The 23,249-nt window shown below is 40.6% G+C and overlaps 1 protein-coding gene across 2 annotated transcripts in view; it reads left to right on the plus strand.

Moving 5' to 3' along the window:
* The window catches only part of cltca (clathrin, heavy chain a (Hc)), a 32,084-nt gene that overhangs the window by 1,939 nt on the left and 6,896 nt on the right, over nt 1–23,249 (plus strand). The window contains exons 2-22 of one of the 2 annotated variants that reach the window (XM_037118832.1): nt 8,113–8,320; nt 8,742–8,744; nt 11,786–12,054; nt 12,252–12,413; nt 12,519–12,632; nt 13,312–13,485; nt 16,218–16,415; nt 16,513–16,713; nt 17,158–17,310; nt 17,563–17,685; nt 18,492–18,629; nt 18,725–18,889; nt 19,001–19,181; nt 19,813–19,976; nt 21,231–21,356; nt 21,450–21,592; nt 21,761–21,995; nt 22,106–22,228; nt 22,312–22,457; nt 22,568–22,751; nt 22,835–23,027. In XM_037118832.1, coding sequence (XP_036974727.1) covers nt 8,113–8,320; nt 8,742–8,744; nt 11,786–12,054; nt 12,252–12,413; nt 12,519–12,632; nt 13,312–13,485; nt 16,218–16,415; nt 16,513–16,713; nt 17,158–17,310; nt 17,563–17,685; nt 18,492–18,629; nt 18,725–18,889; nt 19,001–19,181; nt 19,813–19,976; nt 21,231–21,356; nt 21,450–21,592; nt 21,761–21,995; nt 22,106–22,228; nt 22,312–22,457; nt 22,568–22,751; nt 22,835–23,027 — 3,403 coding nt within the window. The remainder of the gene's footprint in view (nt 1–8,112; nt 8,321–8,741; nt 8,745–11,785; nt 12,055–12,251; nt 12,414–12,518; nt 12,633–13,311; nt 13,486–16,217; nt 16,416–16,512; nt 16,714–17,157; nt 17,311–17,562; nt 17,686–18,491; nt 18,630–18,724; nt 18,890–19,000; nt 19,182–19,812; nt 19,977–21,230; nt 21,357–21,449; nt 21,593–21,760; nt 21,996–22,105; nt 22,229–22,311; nt 22,458–22,567; nt 22,752–22,834; nt 23,028–23,249) is intronic. The other variant, XM_037118833.1, reaches the window with a different exon arrangement.

The raw sequence follows: 23,249 nt of genomic DNA on the forward strand, positions 1-23,249 counted from the left end.
AAGAATTCCTCAGAAACCTCACCAGGGTCACTGTGCAGCTCAGCACTCTTTGTAATTGCCTTACTTTATGTGATTATAGCTGTTGATGAGTTAATACGTAGGCCTATCACAAAAGATTGTGAGAGGCTGAGTTTCACAGAGCTATGCAAAGGTCTTTTGTTCATACAGCTACATTGAAATTATTATGGATGGATTTTTGAGTCCTTTGTTAAGTCCTTAAGATTACAGGAGTGGGAGTGAAAAGATAGCAATACAGAACTGTTGAAATACTGTGGGAAGCATTTAAATTGAACTAATATTTTATCTCTACATCTTTAGTGAAATTACAGTAGTAGATTTCAAATGTAATCATATTTCATTCAAGAATCCAGTATAGTTACTTCTTGTCAATTATACTTATATGTTTGACTTTTTTGTACATCTTCATAAAAATAGAGTAACTTGTTGCAGTTGATTTGAGTTGCTAACTGTATGCAGAGTTCTCTGTGATATGAACAGTCAGACTGTGACTAAAGTGTGCTTTCCCTGATTTGTGTCATTGGAACAGCACAAGGTCATTTCATGTGACGAATCAACTCACAAGGGACCTCCAGCACCTATCACTAATGCATGACCTGCATATGCTGTTTCATGCATGTTTCACAGAATACATTGCTTGAGCAGATGATGCAGAATATTAGAGCTGGATGATATGACCTAAAATACATTTTTCAATCACAATTAACCGGACATCAGCCCATGGTCCCTCTTTGGTGCTGTCTTGATTTTTCAGTAATATTGTGACAGAATTTCATATCAAGATATTATACTTCACAATCTGTTGTCACGTTATAACTTAATACACTACATGGTCAATACGGTATGCTGAAATTAAAATAATGCCAATTAGTAATTTTTTGTTGTATCCTAATTTTCTTCAAGATGAAGCTTATATGCATGATTCTTACATTTTCTACATGATATTAATATTTCTGGGCCCAGTGTAGGGAGCAAAGAACCAGATGTAGGCTGACTATAGCAGCATAAAAGTAACAATTTGAGTTGGCCTCTCTGTCTTCCTCCCTCCCCCTCAAGCTTTGCAGTTGTGTGTCTTCTGTCATCCGGTCAACTTGCATAGCTGGCAATTTTATATATCATCCATTTATATAGTGTAGTGTAGACTCTAGTTAAAGAATTTTAATTGCAGAAGTGTCAAGTAAAATATTCTACCTGCAACTTAAGGCCATATTTTCTCACACAACATGATATATGCAGTTTCAGTATCAGTTTGTCATGCAGTCTACGCTGTACACTTCTCCGAGGGAACTGAAAATATGTAACGTTTAAAGAATGAATGTATGATGAATCAAACACTAGTAGCAGCACCCATTGCCCAGGTATTTATCAATGTCACGGTTCTGACCAATCAGCAACCCATCTCAATGATATCTGGTCCTCGATACCTATCCCTGTCTGGGAGTTGGCCGTCTGTAATCATTAAAAATGGCTCTTGGATTCATATAATGACAACATGGTGCCCATTCTGTGTTGACAAAGGCTTCCCTTGCAAACAGTATTTAGCCAGCAGGGTTTGACAAGCCAGCTTTCCTTTCCGGTGCCAAAATACGCACTGTTGATGATTTGTGAGGGGGAAAGCAAAAGCTTAAGCTTATCAAATAGTGTGTTAATTCAGCAAAGTATTTCACATACAAGTCTGTAATGACATGTTACTGTTATTTAGTTTCTCTTCATAGATGTTTTCTAAGTAGACACAGTAATTTGTTAAGTTTACTAAACATATTACGAGTTAGCTCTTCTGGCTAAAAGTATTACAAAACACCTGCCAACAACCCTTATTGTTAAATGTTTGATATGTAGTTCACATTTTGGAGTGTCTCCTGTGAACACCTAGCAATAATGTACATAACTATCACCTTTTTTCTTATTTGTTATTTGCACATTAAGGCCTTCATTTCTAACAGTTATGAAAAGATTTTACAGACTGCAGTTATTACCCTCTCTGTCCATCGTAAACATCCATTAGGAGCTAGTATCTCCTGGACACATTATCCTCTGTGTCAACAGTTCACTTTGTGAAGATGTTGTTATTATAACCACAAGGTATAGAATAAGTCCAAGACCATTTCCCCAAATACCATGTAGTATTGTATGATTGGGCAGCATGATTGTTTTATTATTTAATGAAAGCTGTTATGCTTATGTAAAGGGAAAAAACTGGTTGACAGATATATACATATACCGGTAGTTGTAAATTAGATGTCTATGGTCTGAGAAAGGATTCAGCTCCCTAAATATTTAGAAAAGATGTGACTTGAAATCTTGAAGTGCTTACAATAACTGCATATAATTCAGATTTATTTTCAGTGGCGTTGGATAGTAAAATTCATTTGTTCTTGCCGCATACCTGTAGCCACTGTCTACCTTACAAGGTTTGCATGTTGCACTTTGAACTGTGCTAGTGACTGACCAGCTGATATCTCGTGACAGGCAGTCGAGGATAGAGATTTGCTGAACACTTGACATTCTGCAGCGCTTTTTAAATGTAAGATAAAGCGTGCGTCTGGCGGAAAAAAGGAAACTGCAGTCCCAGAACCACCTCAGCAGAACTGGCCTGGAGTGAAGATGGAGATGGATGGGGTCCAGAAACACATGCATTCCTTCCTTCAACCCCCTCCATCCCCTCTTATCTATGGTCACATGTCCCCCACCAGTATCACATGGTACTGGAGGAGGCAGAACTGGGCATGCCTGTTGTTTCAGTGCTGGTAGACAATGGGTCCCTGGTTTCCTGTTGTGGAGCACTGCATTGAAGTGCTGCAAGCCTCAGCACATTGCATAGCACATCCTTCCCTGCCCTGCCTTGAACTTTACATGTGTGGGATACACACACTGACACACAACGGCTTGATTCTGCTGAGCAAGATGCTGCTTTCCTTTGAAGGAAGAGCATACAGGTTAAATCAACAGATGGGACTCCCTTTTGGTCATTAGGAATAATTCAAATCTGCTGGCTGAGTCTGTCTCTGAGAAATTCAGGAGCAGCCATACGCTCCATTTCATGATTTTTTTACTAGAATATGAACCTTTGACTCAGCAAGACAACGTCCTCACTAGGGCTGTTATTTGTATTGTGTTGCAAAGAAAATGTTATTGATTTTTGGGACCCATATCATATCTATCCCCGATATATTGCAGCTGTTGCAGTGGGACCATATTCTATAGAATAATAATGACAGAATAAAACAAACATGTTCAAATAATGTTGTTCCATAGTTATTGTTCTCACATTTAAGTTGAAGTACTTTGTTGCAGGAACATTATAAATAAGATATATAAGATATATATTAAGCATTTTTTAAAGGTCTAATTCTGAATGTATGAAGGTGCACATAAACAAAAAAAACAGTGGTAGTGCATTGTAAGATCATACAGTTTTGATCATCATAAGCTAAGATGATCCTCTATTTGAATTATATGAGTGAACTCTATGTAGGGATGTTCATTACCCTGTTTTCCATTAGTTTTCATTCCCCGATAAAGGATGGGATTTGCACAGGCTTAAGCTGATGTGTAAAAGTTCTTCTCTGCAGTGCACTTGTTCACCCTGTGAGTGGAGCTGATAAGATCACCCTGGTGTTTGATTCGAGCTGCAGCTGCATCCTCACGTTGAAGGTTTATTTCAGTTAGGGCTTTGCAATAAGCCTATATCCAGATAGAAATTTCCTGCCTTCATCCATGCCTTGCAGAAGAATGCAAAGCATCGTCAAAATAACGAGCGAAAAATAGTCCAGTAAAGGCTGTGATTTGCTACACAACTAAATAAACGGAAGAGCGTAATATGAAACTATAGACATATTTGTACTATCACACTGTATCGTCATATGTGCAGCCCTAATTTATATTTAGCTCTTAAATGACATCTAGAGAAGGGTCATTGTATATTTGGCCACTGTACTTGATGAAGGGTATTTTTACAGTAACAATAAACAGCAACTTTTTTTGTTTGTTTTGTTTTTATCTCTCATGGACTTTTTGAATTTCACTATGTAGACTTTGATAAAATGTTGTTCGACCTAAAGTTACAACAAAAACATTCTTGATCAGTAGTTGTTGCATACTGTATGTCAACTGATTCCTGCAAGCTGTAGTATATCATCATGTTAATTTGAGTGATTGGTGCAACTGAAATAAATTTGTAATAAAACATCCAATAAGTTGGTGTTAAATGGTTCTGATTTCCTGACACTGTCTTGATAGACTTCCTTAGCAATTAGCTGACTGTCTTCTTTACTGGTTGACATTACCTGTGGACATTTCAGTGGGGGTCACATTCTTTTTTGTATTTGCATGGCAATTTTGCTGCCTCTAATGCAAAAATATTGCCTCTCTGGGAGACTAACTTGAGTCATGCCCTACTATAACGTCATATCATTGAATCTGTAGTTCTGAAAGAACAGAGTGAGCCAAAGAGGTGAAGTTAACAGTTTGTCATGAGACTGATGATGTTAATGCACAGTGTAACAGCGAGTCACTATGCCTCTCACTGGCATTTCATTGCTGGCATCGCAAAAGCCCGCTGGTCTAGTGTCAACATTAGCCTTCAGGTTTCTCATGTAAATTAATTCTTTTATTCCTCTTTTTGACTGTTTTTTCCTCCCTTAAATTTTTGTCCTGTATCTGTTTTGCTCTCCGCTCGCTACCCTGGTGTTAATTAGGCTGTTGATTGATCCAAAGGTTTTGGTCTGTCATCAACGCTTGTGCTAACAGCTAAGCTAAATGCAACAGCTTCGAGGCCAGGGCAGGCTAAGCTAAATGACTAAACGATTTTCCACGTTTCCAAGTTTGGTTGTAGCTCCACTGGTTTGACCTGCTTTCACCCAAATTCCTGCTTATTGATGTCACATCAGCCCACAGCCGTGTTTTACTACAAGGTTTCCATAGCAAACCAGTCAGACAGACCAAGCTGTGGTGTGGTCCATTATCCTGCAGCGCAACATCTGTCTGTTTGTTTTTCTTTATTTCAAGGGACAGAGGTACCATATTAGGCCATGTCGCTCTTTCCTGTTATACGAATGCCTTTCATTGTGAATGAAAGGGCTTCCTGCTGATCCCAGAATAGATGGCAAATGTGAGGGAGAGAGAGTGAGAGGGAGAGAGCACGTAAAACTGTCTCAGAAACTATTGTGTAACAATAGAGGATGAAACCCCCCCCTTATGTAGACATACCTAGGTCTGGTTTGCAGAGACCAGGGAGACAATTATAAGGAAGTTCAGTACACACAGTCTTAGATCTGAGCCACTACAGGATCAGGATCTTCTGATATTGTTACAAAAGATCAGCCCTGCTTTGAGTCTATGTTGAGTGAGTCCATTTCAAGGGAGATGGCAGTTCTGGTCAAGCAGACAGTTGCTAGTCATAACTGAAAGCAGATTTATTCAGTATGTAAGGTACAGGCTATTCTCCCAAGGGGATCTGTCCCTTTGTATGGTGTTGGAATAAATGTTGCCTCAGTAAACAAGGTTTCCCTCCTGGACAATGGTGGCGATAATTGTCATGGAAGCAGCGATGACGTTATTCTATGATGTCACCCTCCATGGTAAAAAAAACAAAAACATGAAACATTGTGGTGAAAAGCTTGCTACAGACCAGTTTTCAGTCATTTTCTCATAGCTGATAGTAACATTGTTCTGTCGTGTCATTGAAAGGGGACCAGGTTACACACCAGTGAAAGAATGTGGGTGGGGCAAGGCTGGGGAAGGGTGTGTCCTGTCATTGATAAAAGGTGTTGCCATTTCGTTGAGCAATTCCTGGAACTATGGTTTGTGTTTGCTGATTAGGACTCCTACAGATAATTGTTGACAGTGGAGCCACATTTTATCTTTAGCAAGCCTCAAAAAGAACACTTTCTGCCAAAAATTGGTAAATTGTGGTTGGCCAGCCTAGTAGGCTCTTTAGCAAAGATCCAGTTAGTGTTCTCAAAACTGCTCTTGATATTTGAAAATGAAATTATGGGGCCAGCAAATTAGGAACCTGCTAACATTATGACTGGTAAATGATTTTAGTTATTAATTATTGCCATTAGAATATAGAACGTAGCTCATTAGAATGTAAATTAACATTTTCCTCTTCATCAAATTGCATTTATATCTTTATGCATGTAGTCTTTATGTAATTTTATTATAGTTATCAGTTATTCATGACCATTGTTAAACATTCAGATGCAGTTCAGAATTGCATTCTAAAGAGAAGCTTTGTCAGATTTTCTGCCTTTGTAGCTGTGCACTGTAATAGTTTTAATCAGTTAAGAATTGAGAAAAGTTAAAAAAACAAAAAAACAGACTAAAGTTAAGAGACCTTGTTGCAGACTTGTTAGGGGAACACAACAAGCAGAAGACACTTTACTAGCAGCTAATGACAGGAAAATTATGTTCAAGTAATTAAGTGTATTTGTATATATGGATTTCTTTTGTCTGTTCTAGGTGTGATGTGATGCCTCAATGCATTAAGGAATTTAGTCTAGTCAGCTCTGTGGCAAGTTGAAACTAGGCCATAAGAGCGGTGCAAATAATTAAACAAACAATAAAATTGGGGCGTATCTACACAGCTGTTGTCTCAAGTTTAATCAGGAAATAATGCCCCAGTTTCAGGTACTTATTCAACATTTGTACAACTGAACTGTATTACTGACAGGTTGTGCAAGAAGAGGAAGTTGCCACAGCAAAACATGGCCCATACAAAATGCTTTTGGTAGTTTCATTTCCTTTACGTTTACTTCACCAGTACATTGCCATTTGCAATTTCTTGGCAGGAAGACACAATAGAGTATTCTGTGGTTTCTGTTGATTTCATTTAGAATCGTAACCATGATACATGCTTTGTACTTGTACCGGAATCTTGATGCTCCAGCCCAGATCTGTTTGGCACTGCCTTCACTAGGTAGTGCTGTGTCAGGGTTTGTGTGAGGCAGGCAGGATGCCCTGTTTCCAGCCTTGGCAGTAAGCTGGGCTGCAGAGCTTGCTGGTGTTATGAGATGCAAAGCATTTCACCCATAACCTCAGGCTTTTGTTTTATACAGGTTAAATCTCTTTATGTCCTGTTATCTCTGCTTGGACCTATAAATCAGGGAAACTAAAGCACCACTGCTGAACTGTGGTGTACTTATTGGTTGATGGTATATGAGCCATAGGATTCAAATGGGTATTTCATGTGATTTAACATAATATTATGATCCTTTATCACAGGTGACAGTTGTGGTGATGACAAAATTATCATCATGCGGCAACCGTAGTCCTCGTGGCCTTGACAGACCAGACCTTTACCAAATGCAATGAACTGCAAGTCAGACTGCAGTGAGACTACAGTGTTGTGAAATATGGTTGTAGTTTCCTGTTTGGCCCATGCTTTGAGAATTTGGCGCTGGATTAGTCCTCCACCCATCAGAGCTCTCTAACCGTTGTGAACACTCACAGCTCCATGTGTCCAAAGAGCTGCTGCTCAGTGTCAGGCCTGGTGACCTCATCGACTGGCTGTTGTAGTGCGAAGCAGCTGAGTCTAATGCTGTGTTTCCACTGCATGGTACGACTCAGCTCACCCTTTCTATTGGCTTTCTATTTAAAAAAAATGTTTGCATAGTAACTGGTACTTTTTTTTTGTATCACCACAGTTGATGTCAAAATTGCAGATTCAATGGTGGAGATGTCTGATTGCTCAGAGAGAGAATAGTCACTAGAACAGTCACCTGTGCGACATGGACATCCTGCACACCGCAAATTTGGACCGCAGTTGCATCTTATGTAATTTGACTGACTTTTAAATATAACACTGGGGTCCTTGTTTCCGATGGCACTCACTGCAACACTTAAAAGTCATTTCCTGCTACCTGACAAAAAAGAAAAAATGTCTCCCTGTTTCATTTTGCTCCACTGATTCCTGGGCATCCCCTGGAAATATTGCATTAGTACACGGTGAGACTGTGACAGGAAAAATGTAATCTCATTGATTTTTCTTTTTTTTTTTCCCTTGCAAATGATGATATACCCCAACGATAACCTTTTGCAGACTATTTCTGGTCAACCTAACATACCCTCCATTTGTTTCCCCTTCTCTTTTAGCTCCAAAACTTAGGGATCAATCCAGCTAACATAGGCTTCAGCACTCTAACCATGGAGTCGGATAAGTTCATCTGCATCCGGGAGAAGGTGGGCGATCAGACTCAGGTGGTGATCATTGACATGGCGGACCCAAATACACCTATCCGCAGGCCCATCTCAGCCGACAGCGCCATCATGAATCCAGCCAGCAAAGTCATTGCACTTAAAGGTAAGGCAGAGTTTTGGTATGGCAGAGGCCACATTTCTCGAAATCAGCGTAGGAACTACCAGAGAAAACAAGAGTATGTTACTTCAGTGTTGTTTTTTTAACTAGCCCCCTGCAGCAGTAAGTTCTGACATGTCTGTTCAACATAGACATTATCCATTAAATTATCAAGATTATTTATAAATTATTATTTTCATCTATTTCTGTCCATACACATCCAGTTACTTTAGTTTTCTGCTGTGAAGTAATTTTTATTGGCCAACATGTATGTTTTTTCCAAACGTTTGTCCTGTAACTATTCAAAGTAGCATATTTTTAATTATTTTTGTCCAGCATCATGATTGCTTTGACTTTTTTGTTGTTTTTCTTTTTGTCTTTTCTATGTTCTTTTTTTTTTCTTTACTGCTTTCTTATGTGTTTGCAGACGGTGAGTTGAAATTTAACTACTTCGCTGTGGAAGCAAAATCCTGTTTACGACCATATCTGTGAATTATCCGATTCAGAATGGCCCTCTTCAGTAAACAAATGAAGCATATTGACTGTATTGTTTACCGCTGACATCACATTATGCACCATTGTGTAGCATTGGTAGTTGCCTCGCTAAGTCAGTGGCCTAGCATATAAAATTTTTCATATTTCTTAACCAATTTCTGAATCATTATTGAGACCTTATTCCACACCTAGGCCATTGAAAACATTTCTTCATAAACAGGATTTAGCTTTCACAGTCTTATAGCTTGCTGGCATTCCATCATTTTTATTACATGTTTAAGTGATTTAGAAGCTGTTTTACATGTGGTTATACTGTGGGTAAAAAATATTTCATTTTAATTACCATTTCCTCTTGATTTTCATTTGAAATCCATGTCATAGTCCACCTGTGTGAAGTGGTAATTACCCAGACCTGTTGTCTCACTTGTTTCTCAACTGTGTTCAATAAATGTTCATTCATTCAGCGACATAGTTCTCTTTAGCAAATATTAATGTCCTACTATCAGACAGCTTAGATACGTAGCCTTTTTAGGAAGTCTGTTGGCATCTGATAGCTACATTGATTTGATTTCTCATGTTCCTGATGTGACGGTAGTCCCAGAGGGGAAGTGAACTAGGTTAATAACCTGTGGGACTTGTTGTCAGGGGGCGAAAAGTAAAGTTAATGAACACTTACTGTTCAGCTGTAAAATAACTATATCATTTTGATAATTTGCAATGGTTGTGAGGGCATTAAAAAGGGCAAATTATTGATCTCAACTCATTCTACCATTATAATTGTGTAAACCACTTACCAGGCTTTAAAGCATTTATTTTAAGAGGACATATCTAGTCAACATCAGAATTTCTCTTGGGTTGATACAGGGCTGTTGATGGTAAAAGAACTTTGCAGACTTCCTGTGGCTCTCCTCTTTTAAATGTATCCACTTTTTAAAAATTAGTTAAGTAACAATCCTTTGCTGACTGTCCTCCCTGCTGAGGACATGGTACAATGTGCAGTTATAAAACTTTGTGCTGAACTTTTATAGAGTTGTAGCTCATTGCTGACAAACATGTGACTTATCGTCGTAAGGAGTGAGCATTACAATAGACCTATCTCTGCTCATTATGCTGACTGGTTGAATGATAGACATCAAACGCACAAGGCTCCTTGTTATGACTATTTTAGGACAAGCAAATTGTTATTGGTAACATTCACCCTGATAATGTTTGTAATGTTCTACTGAAGTTATTGTCTTAATGCTCCAGATAAGAATACACTGATCCCCCAGTTTGTAGTAAATGGGCTCAAATTGTTATGATGACAGGTCACAAAATTATACTGTTGTGAGGAAGAGGCAATTAAAGTACTATTTTTTTTTTAAATAAAATCTTAAAGCAATGAGTCTTACAAACAGAGTAAAGTTTCAGCAATACACATTCTTCGTCAGCCATAGCATACAAGTTGTGCTATTACAGAGGACTTGTTATGACTTTGAGGAAAAGACCAGTCATTAGTTCTGTAGCGTAGGCTCAGTGTAGACGCTTCCTCCCTCTTTCTTCCCCCACTGTCTTCCCTGCTCAGTCTACCATAATGATGCTTGTCATGTGACACAGTATTGAGCCTTAATCTTTTCATGTAACCTTGTCTGAAAAAAAAACAAAAAAAAAAACGGACACAATGTGCACACACCTCAAACAGCTGATCATGAATCATGACTCAATTAAAAATTCCTTTGCTTGCTCGTTGAAATTTGGCTGCTGCTGCAAGTGGTCCATTCACCACACTGCTTATTGTCCTCTGATCCCATGGCTTAGTGATGGCAAAATGATCTTGACTGTTGTGCTAACGTATTGGTCTTTTACTTTTTCTCACTTTTTTGACGAGTATTGAATAATGAGCAAACAAGGACGTCACACTGCTTTTTTAATAAAGCTTTAGCTCACTAAATTAACCCTAACTAATACACAAAAATGCAGGTGAGTGCACCTTTTTTGAACATTTAGTTTCTGATCTTTTATCAGGACATCACAAAACATCTTAAACTCAATTCTAGCCGATCGACCATAATCATTATTGGAAACATTTCCTTCGACGCTTGTCCAAAAGTCTCCTAATTGCTTAAAATCTTCCCTTCCCCTGTAATTGTGCCTCCACGTATCTGTTTAACTGTCGTGTTCAAGTGTTGTATATTGAACTCAGATGCAGATGTGTTTGCCTTCTTTGTGAGTTGTTTGTTTCCTGCTTCCACCCTCTGTCTGCTTTGTTTCTGTCAATGAAGACTTTTTTCATTTAACGGGGCTGACCAAGTAGTCGGACATAATAATACATTACATATGCTGAGTACATTTATCAAACATCTTACCCGAGCTGTGGTCAGTTTAGTTAGATACTGTGTTTGCTATTACATATTCTTAAGTTACAAATAAGAAAGGTATGCGTGTATTACGTTTTTCACCCTCTCTCAAAAACTATAAGGTGCACATACTAGTTATTGATCATTGAAAGTAACCTTCCTCTAACTAATAGCTTATTTATTTACTTAACTTGCATAACTCTACTTTTATCTGGTACTGGGCACCTCTGTAGTTATGTATTTGTATTAACTTGCCAAATCATAATATAACCTCAGAGTTCAGAACAGAAAAATGTACTTGCTTGAAGTGCGCTGAATTGACAGAGTGACACCTTGTGTAGCCTCTCTGGAGGCCTAAATTTAATTGATTTCACTTGCGTCATTATTTCTACACCAGTTGTCTCGCTACACCTCACATGTAACACAATTTCCGACTACAGCATGTATGGCATCCCCTTTCTATCAGTCATGACGTCGTTGCTTGATGACCTCTGTGTCATGACTACCAATATTTCAAATTTTAATCTCCCTCCTCTATTGAAATTTGGTGTGTTTCTTTTCCTATGTGTTGAGACACTGTCGTCAGAAACTAAAACACTCTACTGGGGCCCGGCTCCTGCCCCTTCTCTCCCCCCTTTAGCCGCCAAAACCCTTCAGATCTTCAACATCGAAATGAAGAGCAAGATGAAGGCACACACCATGACGGACGATGTCACCTTCTGGAAGTGGATCTCTCTTAACACAGTTGCACTCGTGACTGACAATGCTGTCTACCACTGGAGCATGGAGGGTGACTCACAGCCTGTGAAAGTCTTTGACCGCCACTCCAGCCTGGCAGGTTGCCAGATCATCAACTACCGCACTGACGCCAAGCAGAAATGGCTCCTGCTCATCGGCATCTCAGCCCAGGTAATCTACTGCTCATGTCTTCATAGATTATATGAAATCCTGCTTGAAACATTTCTTCATCGCAGAAAATATACAATAGATAACTTGCTTGCATAAATGACTATAGATGCACAGTAGCTTACATTTATAGTATTGGTCAGTTTGTTTGTATATACATTTATATTTATAAGTATTTGTTTTGCCTATTTTTTTTTTAGCAAAATCGGGTGGTAGGAGCCATGCAGCTCTACTCTGTTGACAGAAAAGTCTCTCAGCCCATTGAAGGGCATGCTGCCAGCTTTGCCCAGTTCAAGATGGAGGGAAATACAGAGGAGTCCACTTTGTTCTGCTTCGCGGTCAGAGGCCAGGCAGGAGGAAAGGTCAGTGATGTTAATGCCTTATCAATGGAAACGGATTTTAATGTCATATGCATTGCTGTTACAAATCCTCCCTGATTCTCGTGTGTTTTCTCACTTTCAATGCAGTTGCACATCATTGAAGTGGGGACCCCACCAGCTGGCAACCAGCCATTTCCAAAGAAAGCAGTGGATGTGTTCTTCCCTCCAGAAGCCCAGAATGACTTCCCTGTGGCCATGCAGGTGTGGACCGGGCTCAGAATAGAGCTGTCACTTCTTCAAAAAGTCTCTGCTGAACAAATTTGAAATAAGATGTTGGCATAGGACAATATAAAAACTTAATCTCATGATTATCCTGGGCAGAATAATTGCAATTCACAATATTATTACCATAATCATCAAAAGTTGCTAAAAACTCTACCTTACACATGCATAGGACATAAATCTTTTTGTTAGTGAAAATCCTTTTTTTTTCTTTTTAAATAAGGTGATCATAAATTAAAAGGACTTCCTGCATGCATAAAGGATGAATAAATCTTGGGCTGCTAATCTCCGAATTTGGAATGACTAGAAAGATGCACGCTCCCCTTTGTAGAAATTAATAATGAAAAATCAGTCACTGACTGTAAATTGGCACCCATGAGGATATTCACGTTCACTCGATTTGCGATTATCCCAATGATGGAAATTCACAATTGATCTATGATAAAAATCTTAAATCCTCTTGTCCCTACTGACATGTAATTCGATTTACTAAATTTGAACAAGACAGATATAGTATAATTATTATGTTCTAATGAATTTTTGAAAAAAATTGACAGTTCCTCCTCAGACAAAGACTAATTGACTAAATAAGTGTGGCGATAATATATTAAGAACATGGTTAAATTAACAGACATAATTTGTCATCTTTGTTTGACAGATAAGCTCCAAGCAAGATGTGGTTTTCCTTATTACCAAATACGGCTACATTCACTTGTATGACTTGGAGACAGGCACCTGCATCTACATGAACCGCATCAGTGGGGAGACCATCTTTGTTACTGCTCCACATGAGGCCACCTCAGGCATCATTGGGGTCAACAGGAAGGGACAGGTAAGAATGTCAACCAGTGTTCTTCTTATGTGCTCAGGGAAATTAAATGCGCGTTAAACATGGCTGCTCAGTCTTTTTAATGTCAAAGTATAATTTTGCTGATGAAACTAAATGTTCTTCCAAACATGTTTCACACAGCCACATCAGAACCATGCCGTTATTACTTGCACCTTAAGTCATCAGGTCATGTCACACAGCAAATCTGACACGTCATCGAACACAAACAAGTACAACATCAACATCAGTTGTTGAATGGAGTAATAACAACAACTCCTTGTTTGTCTGTCGTCATCAGGCAAGCTCAGACTTTACCGGGAGGCATCATAAATAATCCAAGGTGTAGTGTTTCACATAGAGAGGGGGGAGAGGGTTGTGTCTCGCTGCTTTTGTAAAGCTGAACCAGAGAGGAGAACTGGATCCATCCAGCTGATGAATAATGTTCCTGCCAGGCCACACACCACATGAATAATTGAGTGAAGTGAGGAAAGCTGATCTGAGGCAGTGACGGATTTCGCGGTATGGCGGGGCAGCAAAGTGCGTATGTGTGTGTGTACACACATCACATGCTCAGAGACACATACTTAGATGCAGCGATGTGAGAGATAATAGGCCACTGTCTAGGCCCAGTGCCTCCAGTTGTGTGGGTTGGTTACCAACAATGTTGGCAACCTGATACGGACTTAAGAGAAGTTGAGATGCTAAAATAAAACAGAATGTGATAGTTTGCTAATCCTTTCCGACATGTATTAAATTGAAAACAGTAAATATATTCAACGTTTTGCAAATGGCTGCATCCTTAATTTTTGTTTGATACTGTGTCCCTTTTTTTTTTTTTTTTTGATTTGGGGTTGTAGTTGAATATTTGTGTTGTGGTATAGTGGTACTCCGGTGAAAGTTAACATTAACAAAGTAAAGAAATATCACCCTTGAAAAAAGCCATCCAGTATGTAGAGTTGGTTAGAAAAAAGACAGTACTGAACTAAATGGTGGTTAACCACAGTGATGTGCTGTCCTGTCATCGCGGTGCGAAAAAATCAATACCGCCACAACCTCACTCTGAGTTAAAGTAAGGTCTAGACATAATCCTGAAAAACAAAAACTAAAAAAAAATAAATATGCATCCTGATCACTTTATACAAATTAGTCTCTGATATTTCTCTGCTACTTGGATGTTTGTCTATATTTTTTTCACATGAACAGAGACGCAAAGCAAACCATGTAGTCCAGTGACAGGGGAACTTGGGCAATGTGCAAGAATAAGTGAAAAGTTTCTTATTGGGAGCTTAGCAGTGCTTGCTTGTGAGTTTGATTCTTAACATCAGATCTGACACTGTGACTCAGACCAGGCAGTGTGTGCCGGACTTGGTCTGACATTGACATGCAGTGATGATAGCTGCAGCGCCAAACTGCTGCATACACAACAGAAAGAGAGAGAAGAGGGAAAGGAGTGAGAGAAAGCAACAGAGCAAGAGGGAGCAAAGGGCCCACCACTCTTTAGCACATGATCTGAAGTGGGAAGCACAGCCTGGTGCCCGCAATCCTCTTAGTGCTGATACTCTCATCCAATCAGAAACTGCACCTTGTCTTTCACGTCATTAGCAAGGCAGAGACCTATGATGTCTGCCCTCCAGTTTTGCTATTCTGTGTGTGTGTGTGTTTGTGTCTGAGCCAGTGAATTACTTGATACGAAAGCTTGTGTGTCATCTGATGCTTGGTGCTCTGTAGTTGTTCTGGCAAGTTTGTGTCTTTTTTCCATTCGACTCTGATCATTGTATTTATGTGGCTTGTTACACTTCATGTTGACCGAACGGTATTGCTATAGTATATTTGTCTGGACAACTCTGGTTATAATCATTCCGGTCTTCGATATTAACCTCTTCGTCTCTTTCGGGTGCTGTCTCCTCCTCCCTGATCACACCATCATACTGAGAGGAACACAGAACCTCCTCTAATGGAACTATTTTTACTCCTTCTTTTGTGTCCTTTTTATTATTTCAACTACCTCCAATTAGTCCACCCACGTTAAGCGATTCTGCTCTTGTGGCAGGAAGAATGAGGTCTAGTCACCCGTGTTAAAAGCTGGGGCACTGACCTGCTGGGCTTGTTTGTAGAGGGGCCAACAGTGGCTGTCTTTCTCCTTTGCCCCCCTCCCCTTTCCTTCATCCTGCTCTTTTCATTCAACTCCTCCTCCTTTCACTCTCTGTTGCCAGACTGCTCACAAAAGCCATGCGTTACACTGACCCACTAATAATATATTTGCATTCAGCAGCCACATCCCAAGGCCAGACAGCATTTAAAGGAGTTTAATGCTATTCAGCTGCGCTTGCTCACTCTGCTTATTTCTGGCACAGGATGTGAATAAGGAATGTGTTGGTTTATGCCAGATATATTTAAGATGAGTTAAGATAAAAAATACCATCCATTAAATCCACTTGAAACTGAACTCTGTTGGCCTGGTTGATTTTGCAGCATAGCTTAAATTCAGAGCCTTGCTAAACATTTATTTAAGTGGTGTTAGGCGGCATCTGACTTCACTTGATGCTTCATATATGAAAGAAGCACATGATTGTCACTTCAAGACCCTTCACCAAAAGGCAAAATAAATGATACTGAACTGACATCAAGCAAATACAATACAATAAGGAAGTGTGGGTATTTGAATTGGACTCATACAAACAAAAAGCTTTGAAGTCATGCTGTCAGATTTTATCATAATTTTTCCTGTTACACAGGTTCTTTCAGTCTGTGTGGAAGAAGAAAACATCATCCCCTACATCACTAACGTGCTCCAGAATCCAGACCTGGCTCTGCGCTTAGCTGTCCGCAACAACCTTGCTGGCGCAGAAGAGCTCTTTGCACGGAAGTTCAACAACCTGTTTGCTGCGGGTAACTACTCCGAGGCTGCCAAGGTTGCTGCCAATGCACCCAAGGTACTACTATTGTGTTATGTTCTAACCACTTGTTTTACCTTTTTTTTTAGCAGGGTTCAGCCCTTTTCTCACCTTAAGTTGACCTTTTCCCTTTCAGGGTATTCTGCGAACCCCAGACACCATCCGTCGTTTCCAGGGCGTTCCAACTCAGCCAGGCCAGACCTCCCCCTTGCTGCAGTACTTTGGCATCCTGTTGGATCAGGGCCAGCTCAACAAGTTTGAGTCCCTGGAGCTTTGCAGGCCTGTTCTCCAGCAGGGACGAAAGCAGCTTCTGGAGAAGTGGCTCAAGGAAGACAAGGTATTGTAGATGTCCATCTAAGCCCCCACTCACAGGAAGAGGTTCTTCCTGAACTGCCCATTTGTTTATATAATTCGTCTATTATCTTGGATCATGTGAGAACATGTGTTATGTAAGGAATTTGTGAAGTTTTTCTTAGAAACTGTAACTTGTACAACAGAATATGGACATTCCCTCATTTCCTATTCATCATATCTCAGTTAATTTTAACGTTTATTTTTTGTCACCCACATATTTACTAAATTTGCTCAGTATGCTCCCTGCTGTCATTGATGCAACATGCAGTATTATAAAAAACACAGCAAAGACTGAAAATAGGGGGAAAAAAAGAGGAAAAAAAATTAAAGAAAAATAAAGGAAAGAGAAAAGAATAACACCGTATGTATTTTTTCAAATGAAAAATGAATTGCTTACATGGCTAATGTTATTTGTCCTGTGGTTCAGTTGGAATGTTCAGAGGAACTGGGTGACCTGGTGAAGGCAGTGGATCCCACCTTGGCTCTCAGTGTCTACCTGAGGGCCAACGTCCCCAATAAAGTCATCCAGTGCTTTGCAGAGACTGGTCAGTTCCCCAAGATTGTCCTGTATGCCAAGAAGGTATGTCTGTCTTGCTGAGGTGTTAGCACTTAAAGTTTAAATGATTCCCAGTGATGATTTGTAAGGCCATAAAAGAAGAAGTAACACCCATATTAAATGCATTTCAAAACTGAACACCTTCTCTAATGCTTACGTCAAGGATTTAGTTTCAAGTGTAACACCAAAAATGTCACATGGTTAAATGAAGATGCGTATAATGAACATTTGAGCCTTTCTTATTGGACTTTGTTGACTTTTGTTTTGTTGTTCCAGGTGGGCTACACTCCAGACTGGATCTTTCTGCTCAGGAATGTGATGCGGATCAACCCTGAACAAGGCCTGCAGTTTGCTCAGATGCTGGTCCAGGATGAAGAGCCACTGGCAGACATCACACAGGTCAGAGAAAGGGAGGAGTTATTTCCATTAAGGGGTACATAGATTTTTCAAATTGATATAACTTCAAATTCTGCTAATATATATTTGTGTGGAACAGGTCTCTGCTTAAGAGCTTTTAAAAGATGTAGCTCGTACTCTGACTGAAATCTAGAACAAGTTTGAAAATCAACTGTTGCCCGCTGCCCTACAGCGCAAGTACGATTGGCTTGTGCTGTCTTTGAGATTAGGGATCTAACTATACTTTGCCAAATAAAATTATTCATTTGGACCTTCTTATATCCAAAGTCAGCAGTTAACAAATCAACTCCAGACTTTTAACTGGACAAACTGTTTCACTGAGTCACACACATGTCAACATCTGTAAACGTCAGCGATCCTGTTGTATAAAGGAAATGCACCTCTTCCTTAGCTTCCTGCCACTGCAGTCCTTCTGCACTGGAAAAGTCAACTGCTGACACAGCTTTCTGTGTTGCCTCAAGTGCTGCACTGGCAGGGAACAAGAGTTTAAAGAATAAAACGCATTGCATCAGAGGTTGTCCTCAACCTTTTAGAGAAGGAAATGTATTGTAGTCAGACAACTTTTAATTTGCATGTGGCCAGTGGTGCTTAACTTCAGGAGACTGTGGCAAGAGTGCTCTGCTTTACTTGGAGGGAGGTGTTGTATACTAATGTGTTGAGCAGTGGAGCGTGGCTTTCAAAGAAATGTTGATATTTGACACATTGATGCCAGGGATTTAGCATCTTATAAAAGCATGGGTACTATTCCTTTTTTGAGTTCTTACCTGTACGTCTCCATATCTGTTCAGATCGTGGACGTATTCATGGAGTACAACCTGATCCAGCAGTGCACCTCGTTCCTCCTGGACGCTCTGAAAAACAATAGACCTTCAGAAGGACCACTGCAGACTCGCCTCCTGGAGATGAACCTCATGCACGCTCCACAGGTGGACACATCTACACCTACTAAAATGAGTCAGATAAATAGAGCTTGGCCTGCGCTTTTTCTAACCTTTTTCTTTGCCACATGTCTTTGGTGCAGGTTGCTGATGCTATCCTGGGCAACCAGATGTTCACCAACTACGACCGTGCCCACATCGCCCAGCTTTGTGAGAAGGCTGGACTCCTGCAACGGGCACTTGAGCACTATACAGACCTGTACGACATCAAGCGTGCTGTGGTGCACACACACCTGCTCAACCCAGAGGTAGGCTGAAAGTAAAACTGAAACCATTTTTCTTTTTACATATTCGATAAACTCCTTGGTAGATAATGTACAACCTATGGCTTATACCAACATTCCCTCTTCCACCTCCAGTGGCTGGTGAACTTCTTTGGCTCGCTGTCAGTGGAGGACTCTCTGGAGTGCCTCAGGGCCATGCTGTCAGCCAATATCCGCCAGAACCTGCAGATCTGTGTCCAGGTGGCTTCCAAGTACCATGAACAGCTCACCACGCAGGCTCTCACTGAGCTCTTTGAGTCTTTCAAGAGCTTTGAAGGTGAGATCCCAAGCTTGATCGTGGTGTACGGCTTAATTTGACATTCAAATCTTTTTGAATGACACACTAATCTATAATCCAAACAATACAAATGTTGTTGTTTTTTTTTATAGTATAGTTTTCATACTCACTGATGAGACGTTTGCATATAAGACCCAGTTCACTCAGAGACATGAAGTATTGAAAAGTAGCTAATGCAATCTTTGAAAGTTTAAGCTATGTTTTGTACAGTTGGCTAATTCACTGTTTTCCAGCCTAGATGTTGGAGTGGCATTTCTTTTGTCCGTCAGTTTTATTTGTGCAGCCATTTCCTCCTGCCCATGTACTTAGATTGATGTCCCCTAACTATCAATTAGACATGTAGGCCAGAGCAGAGGCAGGACAATCAATACTGACTGTAAAGAATGGCCTGGGGGGGAATTAGTTCAGCTCCTCTGCTCTTACTGGAATCATGGAGCATAAAATGTAAGTAAGCTAAATGGGGAAGGAAAAAACTGCAGTCATGAAGCTAAATTTTACATCAGTAATATCTTTTCAGGATGTATTACTGGATCTATAATGCTGTAATTAGATGGGAGGAGCTGGAGACATCCATGTCTTTTGAAGCTAATCATAAGTGACTGTCTCTCAGGTCTGTTCTACTTCCTGGGCTCTATCGTGAACTTCAGTCAGGACCCCGAGGTTCACTTCAAATACATCCAGGCTGCCTGCAAGACGGGCCAGATCAAAGAGGTGGAGAGGATCTGCAGAGAGAGCAACTGCTATGACCCCGAGCGTGTCAAGAACTTCCTCAAGGTAAAGCTGCAGGGACATTTGGAGTGATGAAACACTGACATCCAGCAGCTCTTCTCCTCTTTAACACGGTCCTTTCTCTTCCTTTAGTCACTCTCTCTCACACATACACTATATCTTTCTGTTTCTGATCTACAGTGTTGCTTTGGTATGACTTTTTTCCCACTATTAGTTCTCGTCTGAACCAGAAAGGCTTTTTTTGAATTTTGGAATTCCCATTTCCAGTCAGTCTTCATTCATTACACATCCTTCTTAAAGTGCCTACTTAGTCTTCTGAATACCACATGCTCTTAGAGGAAAATCTTCACAGATTAACATTTTGACTCATTTCTAAAGATTAGATAATGATTACTATCGTGTTGCTAGCAGGTCCCCAGCAATCTGCCTGTATTGGTTAAAAATGTTGAACCATCCTGATGGCAGTCAATTATCTTTTGTGCTTTTCCTCTTTTGTCTTTGGAATGGCAGGACATGTATCAGGTAAAACAATCTTTCCCCTCAGCACAGGACTTCTCCCTTCTTTTTTTGCTTTCATCCCTTCCCTTTAGGATTCAAACTGGGATTTGTATGGAGTCGTATGTGCTTATACGCCACAATCCATACACCCACTGGGGTGCAACCAGGGCTGGGTTTTTTTTAGTTTTATGTAGTCCTAGTCATTCAACGAATGTTTTGTGTGTAGCTGAAATTAATGGTGAATAAGTTGGAGGTCCTGTACTCCATATTTTAGGACATTGAAGGTGTGTGTATAGTGTGTAGTCCCCTAGTAGCAGCTTTTAGTCAGTGCAGCATGATCTTTCATGATATTTACAAGTTGCACAATCCCAGTTTGCTAATCCTCTGTCAGTGTGTATGGCAGCAGTGTGTCAGCACACCAGTATATTGTGGTACAGAGGACTCTCGTGGTCAGCGCTGTCTAGTGTTGATCTGACAAATGGCAGCTCTCTGCCTGTTGATAAGAAAGCTCCTTTAGAGTATTTAGAGCTCTTGTTATGTGTCTCTTCTGTGAAACACACTAACTTCCATTTGTTGTAGTGACAAACCTTTTATTTTTCCCCCTCTTCATAGTTTGTCAAATGTGTCATTTTTGAATCAAGAGGAGTTGGCTCTGGAGCCAGAAAATGATGCCTTAAATTTCATTTTCAGACCTGTTGGATTAAGATTGGTTGATGTTTTGTGGCTTGTATGGAGGTGTGGTAAGTTGTGTAATCTTACACTCACCGTCGCATATTTCCCTCCTCTGTGTTTGATGGACAGGAAGCCAAACTCACCGACCAGCTGCCACTGATCATCGTCTGTGACCGTTTTGACTTTGTCCATGACCTGGTCCTCTACCTTTACCGCAACAACCTGCAGAAGTACATTGAGATCTATGTCCAGAAGGTAAGGCTTTATGGTGAGACTTTCAGATTCATCATGACAATTATAGGAATCATAGAAATAACATAATGATTTATTGCTAAATTTGTGTTTTAGGTTAATCCCAGCCGTCTGCCTGTTGTGGTCGGTGGTCTCTTAGACGTGGACTGCTCCGAAGATGTCATCAAGAGCCTGATCCTAGTTGTCAGGGGACAGTTCTCCACTGATGAACTGGTCGCTGAAGTGGAAAAGAGGAACAGGTGCTGCACGATTCCACCCACGTGTTTCTAAACATTACAACCGAATACATTTGAAATCCCCATATGAAGAACATTGTCGATCTAATTCTCCAAATAGCATTCACCTTGGGTTTCATCCTTGTCTGAGAAGTTGTATGAACAGATGGAGTCCTTCTTTGTCTCTGACAGACTGAAGCTGCTGCTGCCCTGGCTGGAGTCTCGCATCCATGAAGGCTGTGAGGAGCCTGCCACCCATAATGCTCTGGCCAAGATCTACATTGACAGCAACAACAACCCTGAACGCTTCCTGAGGGAAAACCCATTCTATGACAGCCGCGTGGTGGGAAAGTACTGCGAGAAGAGAGACCCGCACCTGGCCTGTGTGGCCTACGAGAGAGGACAGTGTGATCAGGAACTCATCAATGTAAGGAGCAATTTTTGTACTTGTGTACCCAAATGGTTGTTTCAATTCACCATCCTTTTTTGATGTAGTACATTTAATTGTCTTGTCCTTTTTGTTCTTGTTCATATCAGGTCTGCAACGAGAACTCCCTCTTCAAGAGCTTGTCACGCTACTTGGTCCGCCGCAAAGACCCTGACCTTTGGGCCAGTGTGCTGCTGGAGAGCAACCCCTTCAGACGACCACTCATTGACCAGGTAAAGTATATAAAAGACAACTTTGATCTCGTATTTATACAGCTGCATGGTGCTTCTCTAAGCCTCTGTTCCTTTGTCCTCAGGTGGTACAGACAGCCCTGTCAGAAACCCAGGACCCAGAGGAGGTGTCAGTCACTGTCAAGGCCTTCATGACAGCAGACTTGCCTAACGAGCTCATTGAGCTGCTGGAGAAGATTGTGTTGGACAACTCAGTTTTCAGTGAGCACAGGTGTGTAGCTCCAATACTTTGGATGTTTTGCTTTGGTCCCATGGGACATTTCAAAATCAAATTGCAAATCTAAAGTGTGCTGAGGGCTGTTTGTCTTCTCTTTCCCACAGAAATCTGCAGAACCTGCTGATCCTCACAGCGATCAAAGCTGACCGTACTCGTGTTATGGAGTACATCAGCAGGCTAGACAACTATGACGCTCCAGATATCGCCAACATTGCCATCAGCAACGAGCTCTTCGAGGAGGCTTTTGCCATCTTCAAGAAGTTTGACGTCAACACCTCTGCTGTGCAGGTCAGACATTAGCTCTTAAACAGCTAGACAGGTACCTTATGGACTGAAGACGTGCTGACCATCCATATTTTATTTTCATGTAGGTGCTGATCGAACATATTGGCAACCTGGACCGGGCCTATGAGTTTGCAGAACGCTGCAATGAGCCGGCTGTGTGGAGCCAGCTGGCTAAGGCTCAGTTACAGAAGGACTTGGTTAAAGAGGCCATCGACTCCTACATCAAAGCTGATGATCCCTCTGCATACATGGAGGTGGTACAGGCTGCTGATAAGAGCGGTAAGGAGATATGTTGAACTCAAGTAAGAAAAGATGGCAGAGGGGAAAAAAAGCACCAGACTTTTGTGGTTGAGATTTTATTTTGTCTTGTTGAAGTGTCTAATGCTGTGCTGCTGTGCATCTGCCAATGAGGGAAGGAATAAAACCTGACTTACTGTGAGCTGACCAATCACTACGAACAGAAGGCAGCGTTTCAGAGAAAGCTGTAAGCCATTTGTCAGT

Source organism: Acanthopagrus latus, chromosome 13, assembly GCF_904848185.1.
Source record: "Acanthopagrus latus isolate v.2019 chromosome 13, fAcaLat1.1, whole genome shotgun sequence".
Lineage (NCBI taxonomy): Eukaryota > Metazoa > Chordata > Actinopteri > Spariformes > Sparidae > Acanthopagrus > Acanthopagrus latus.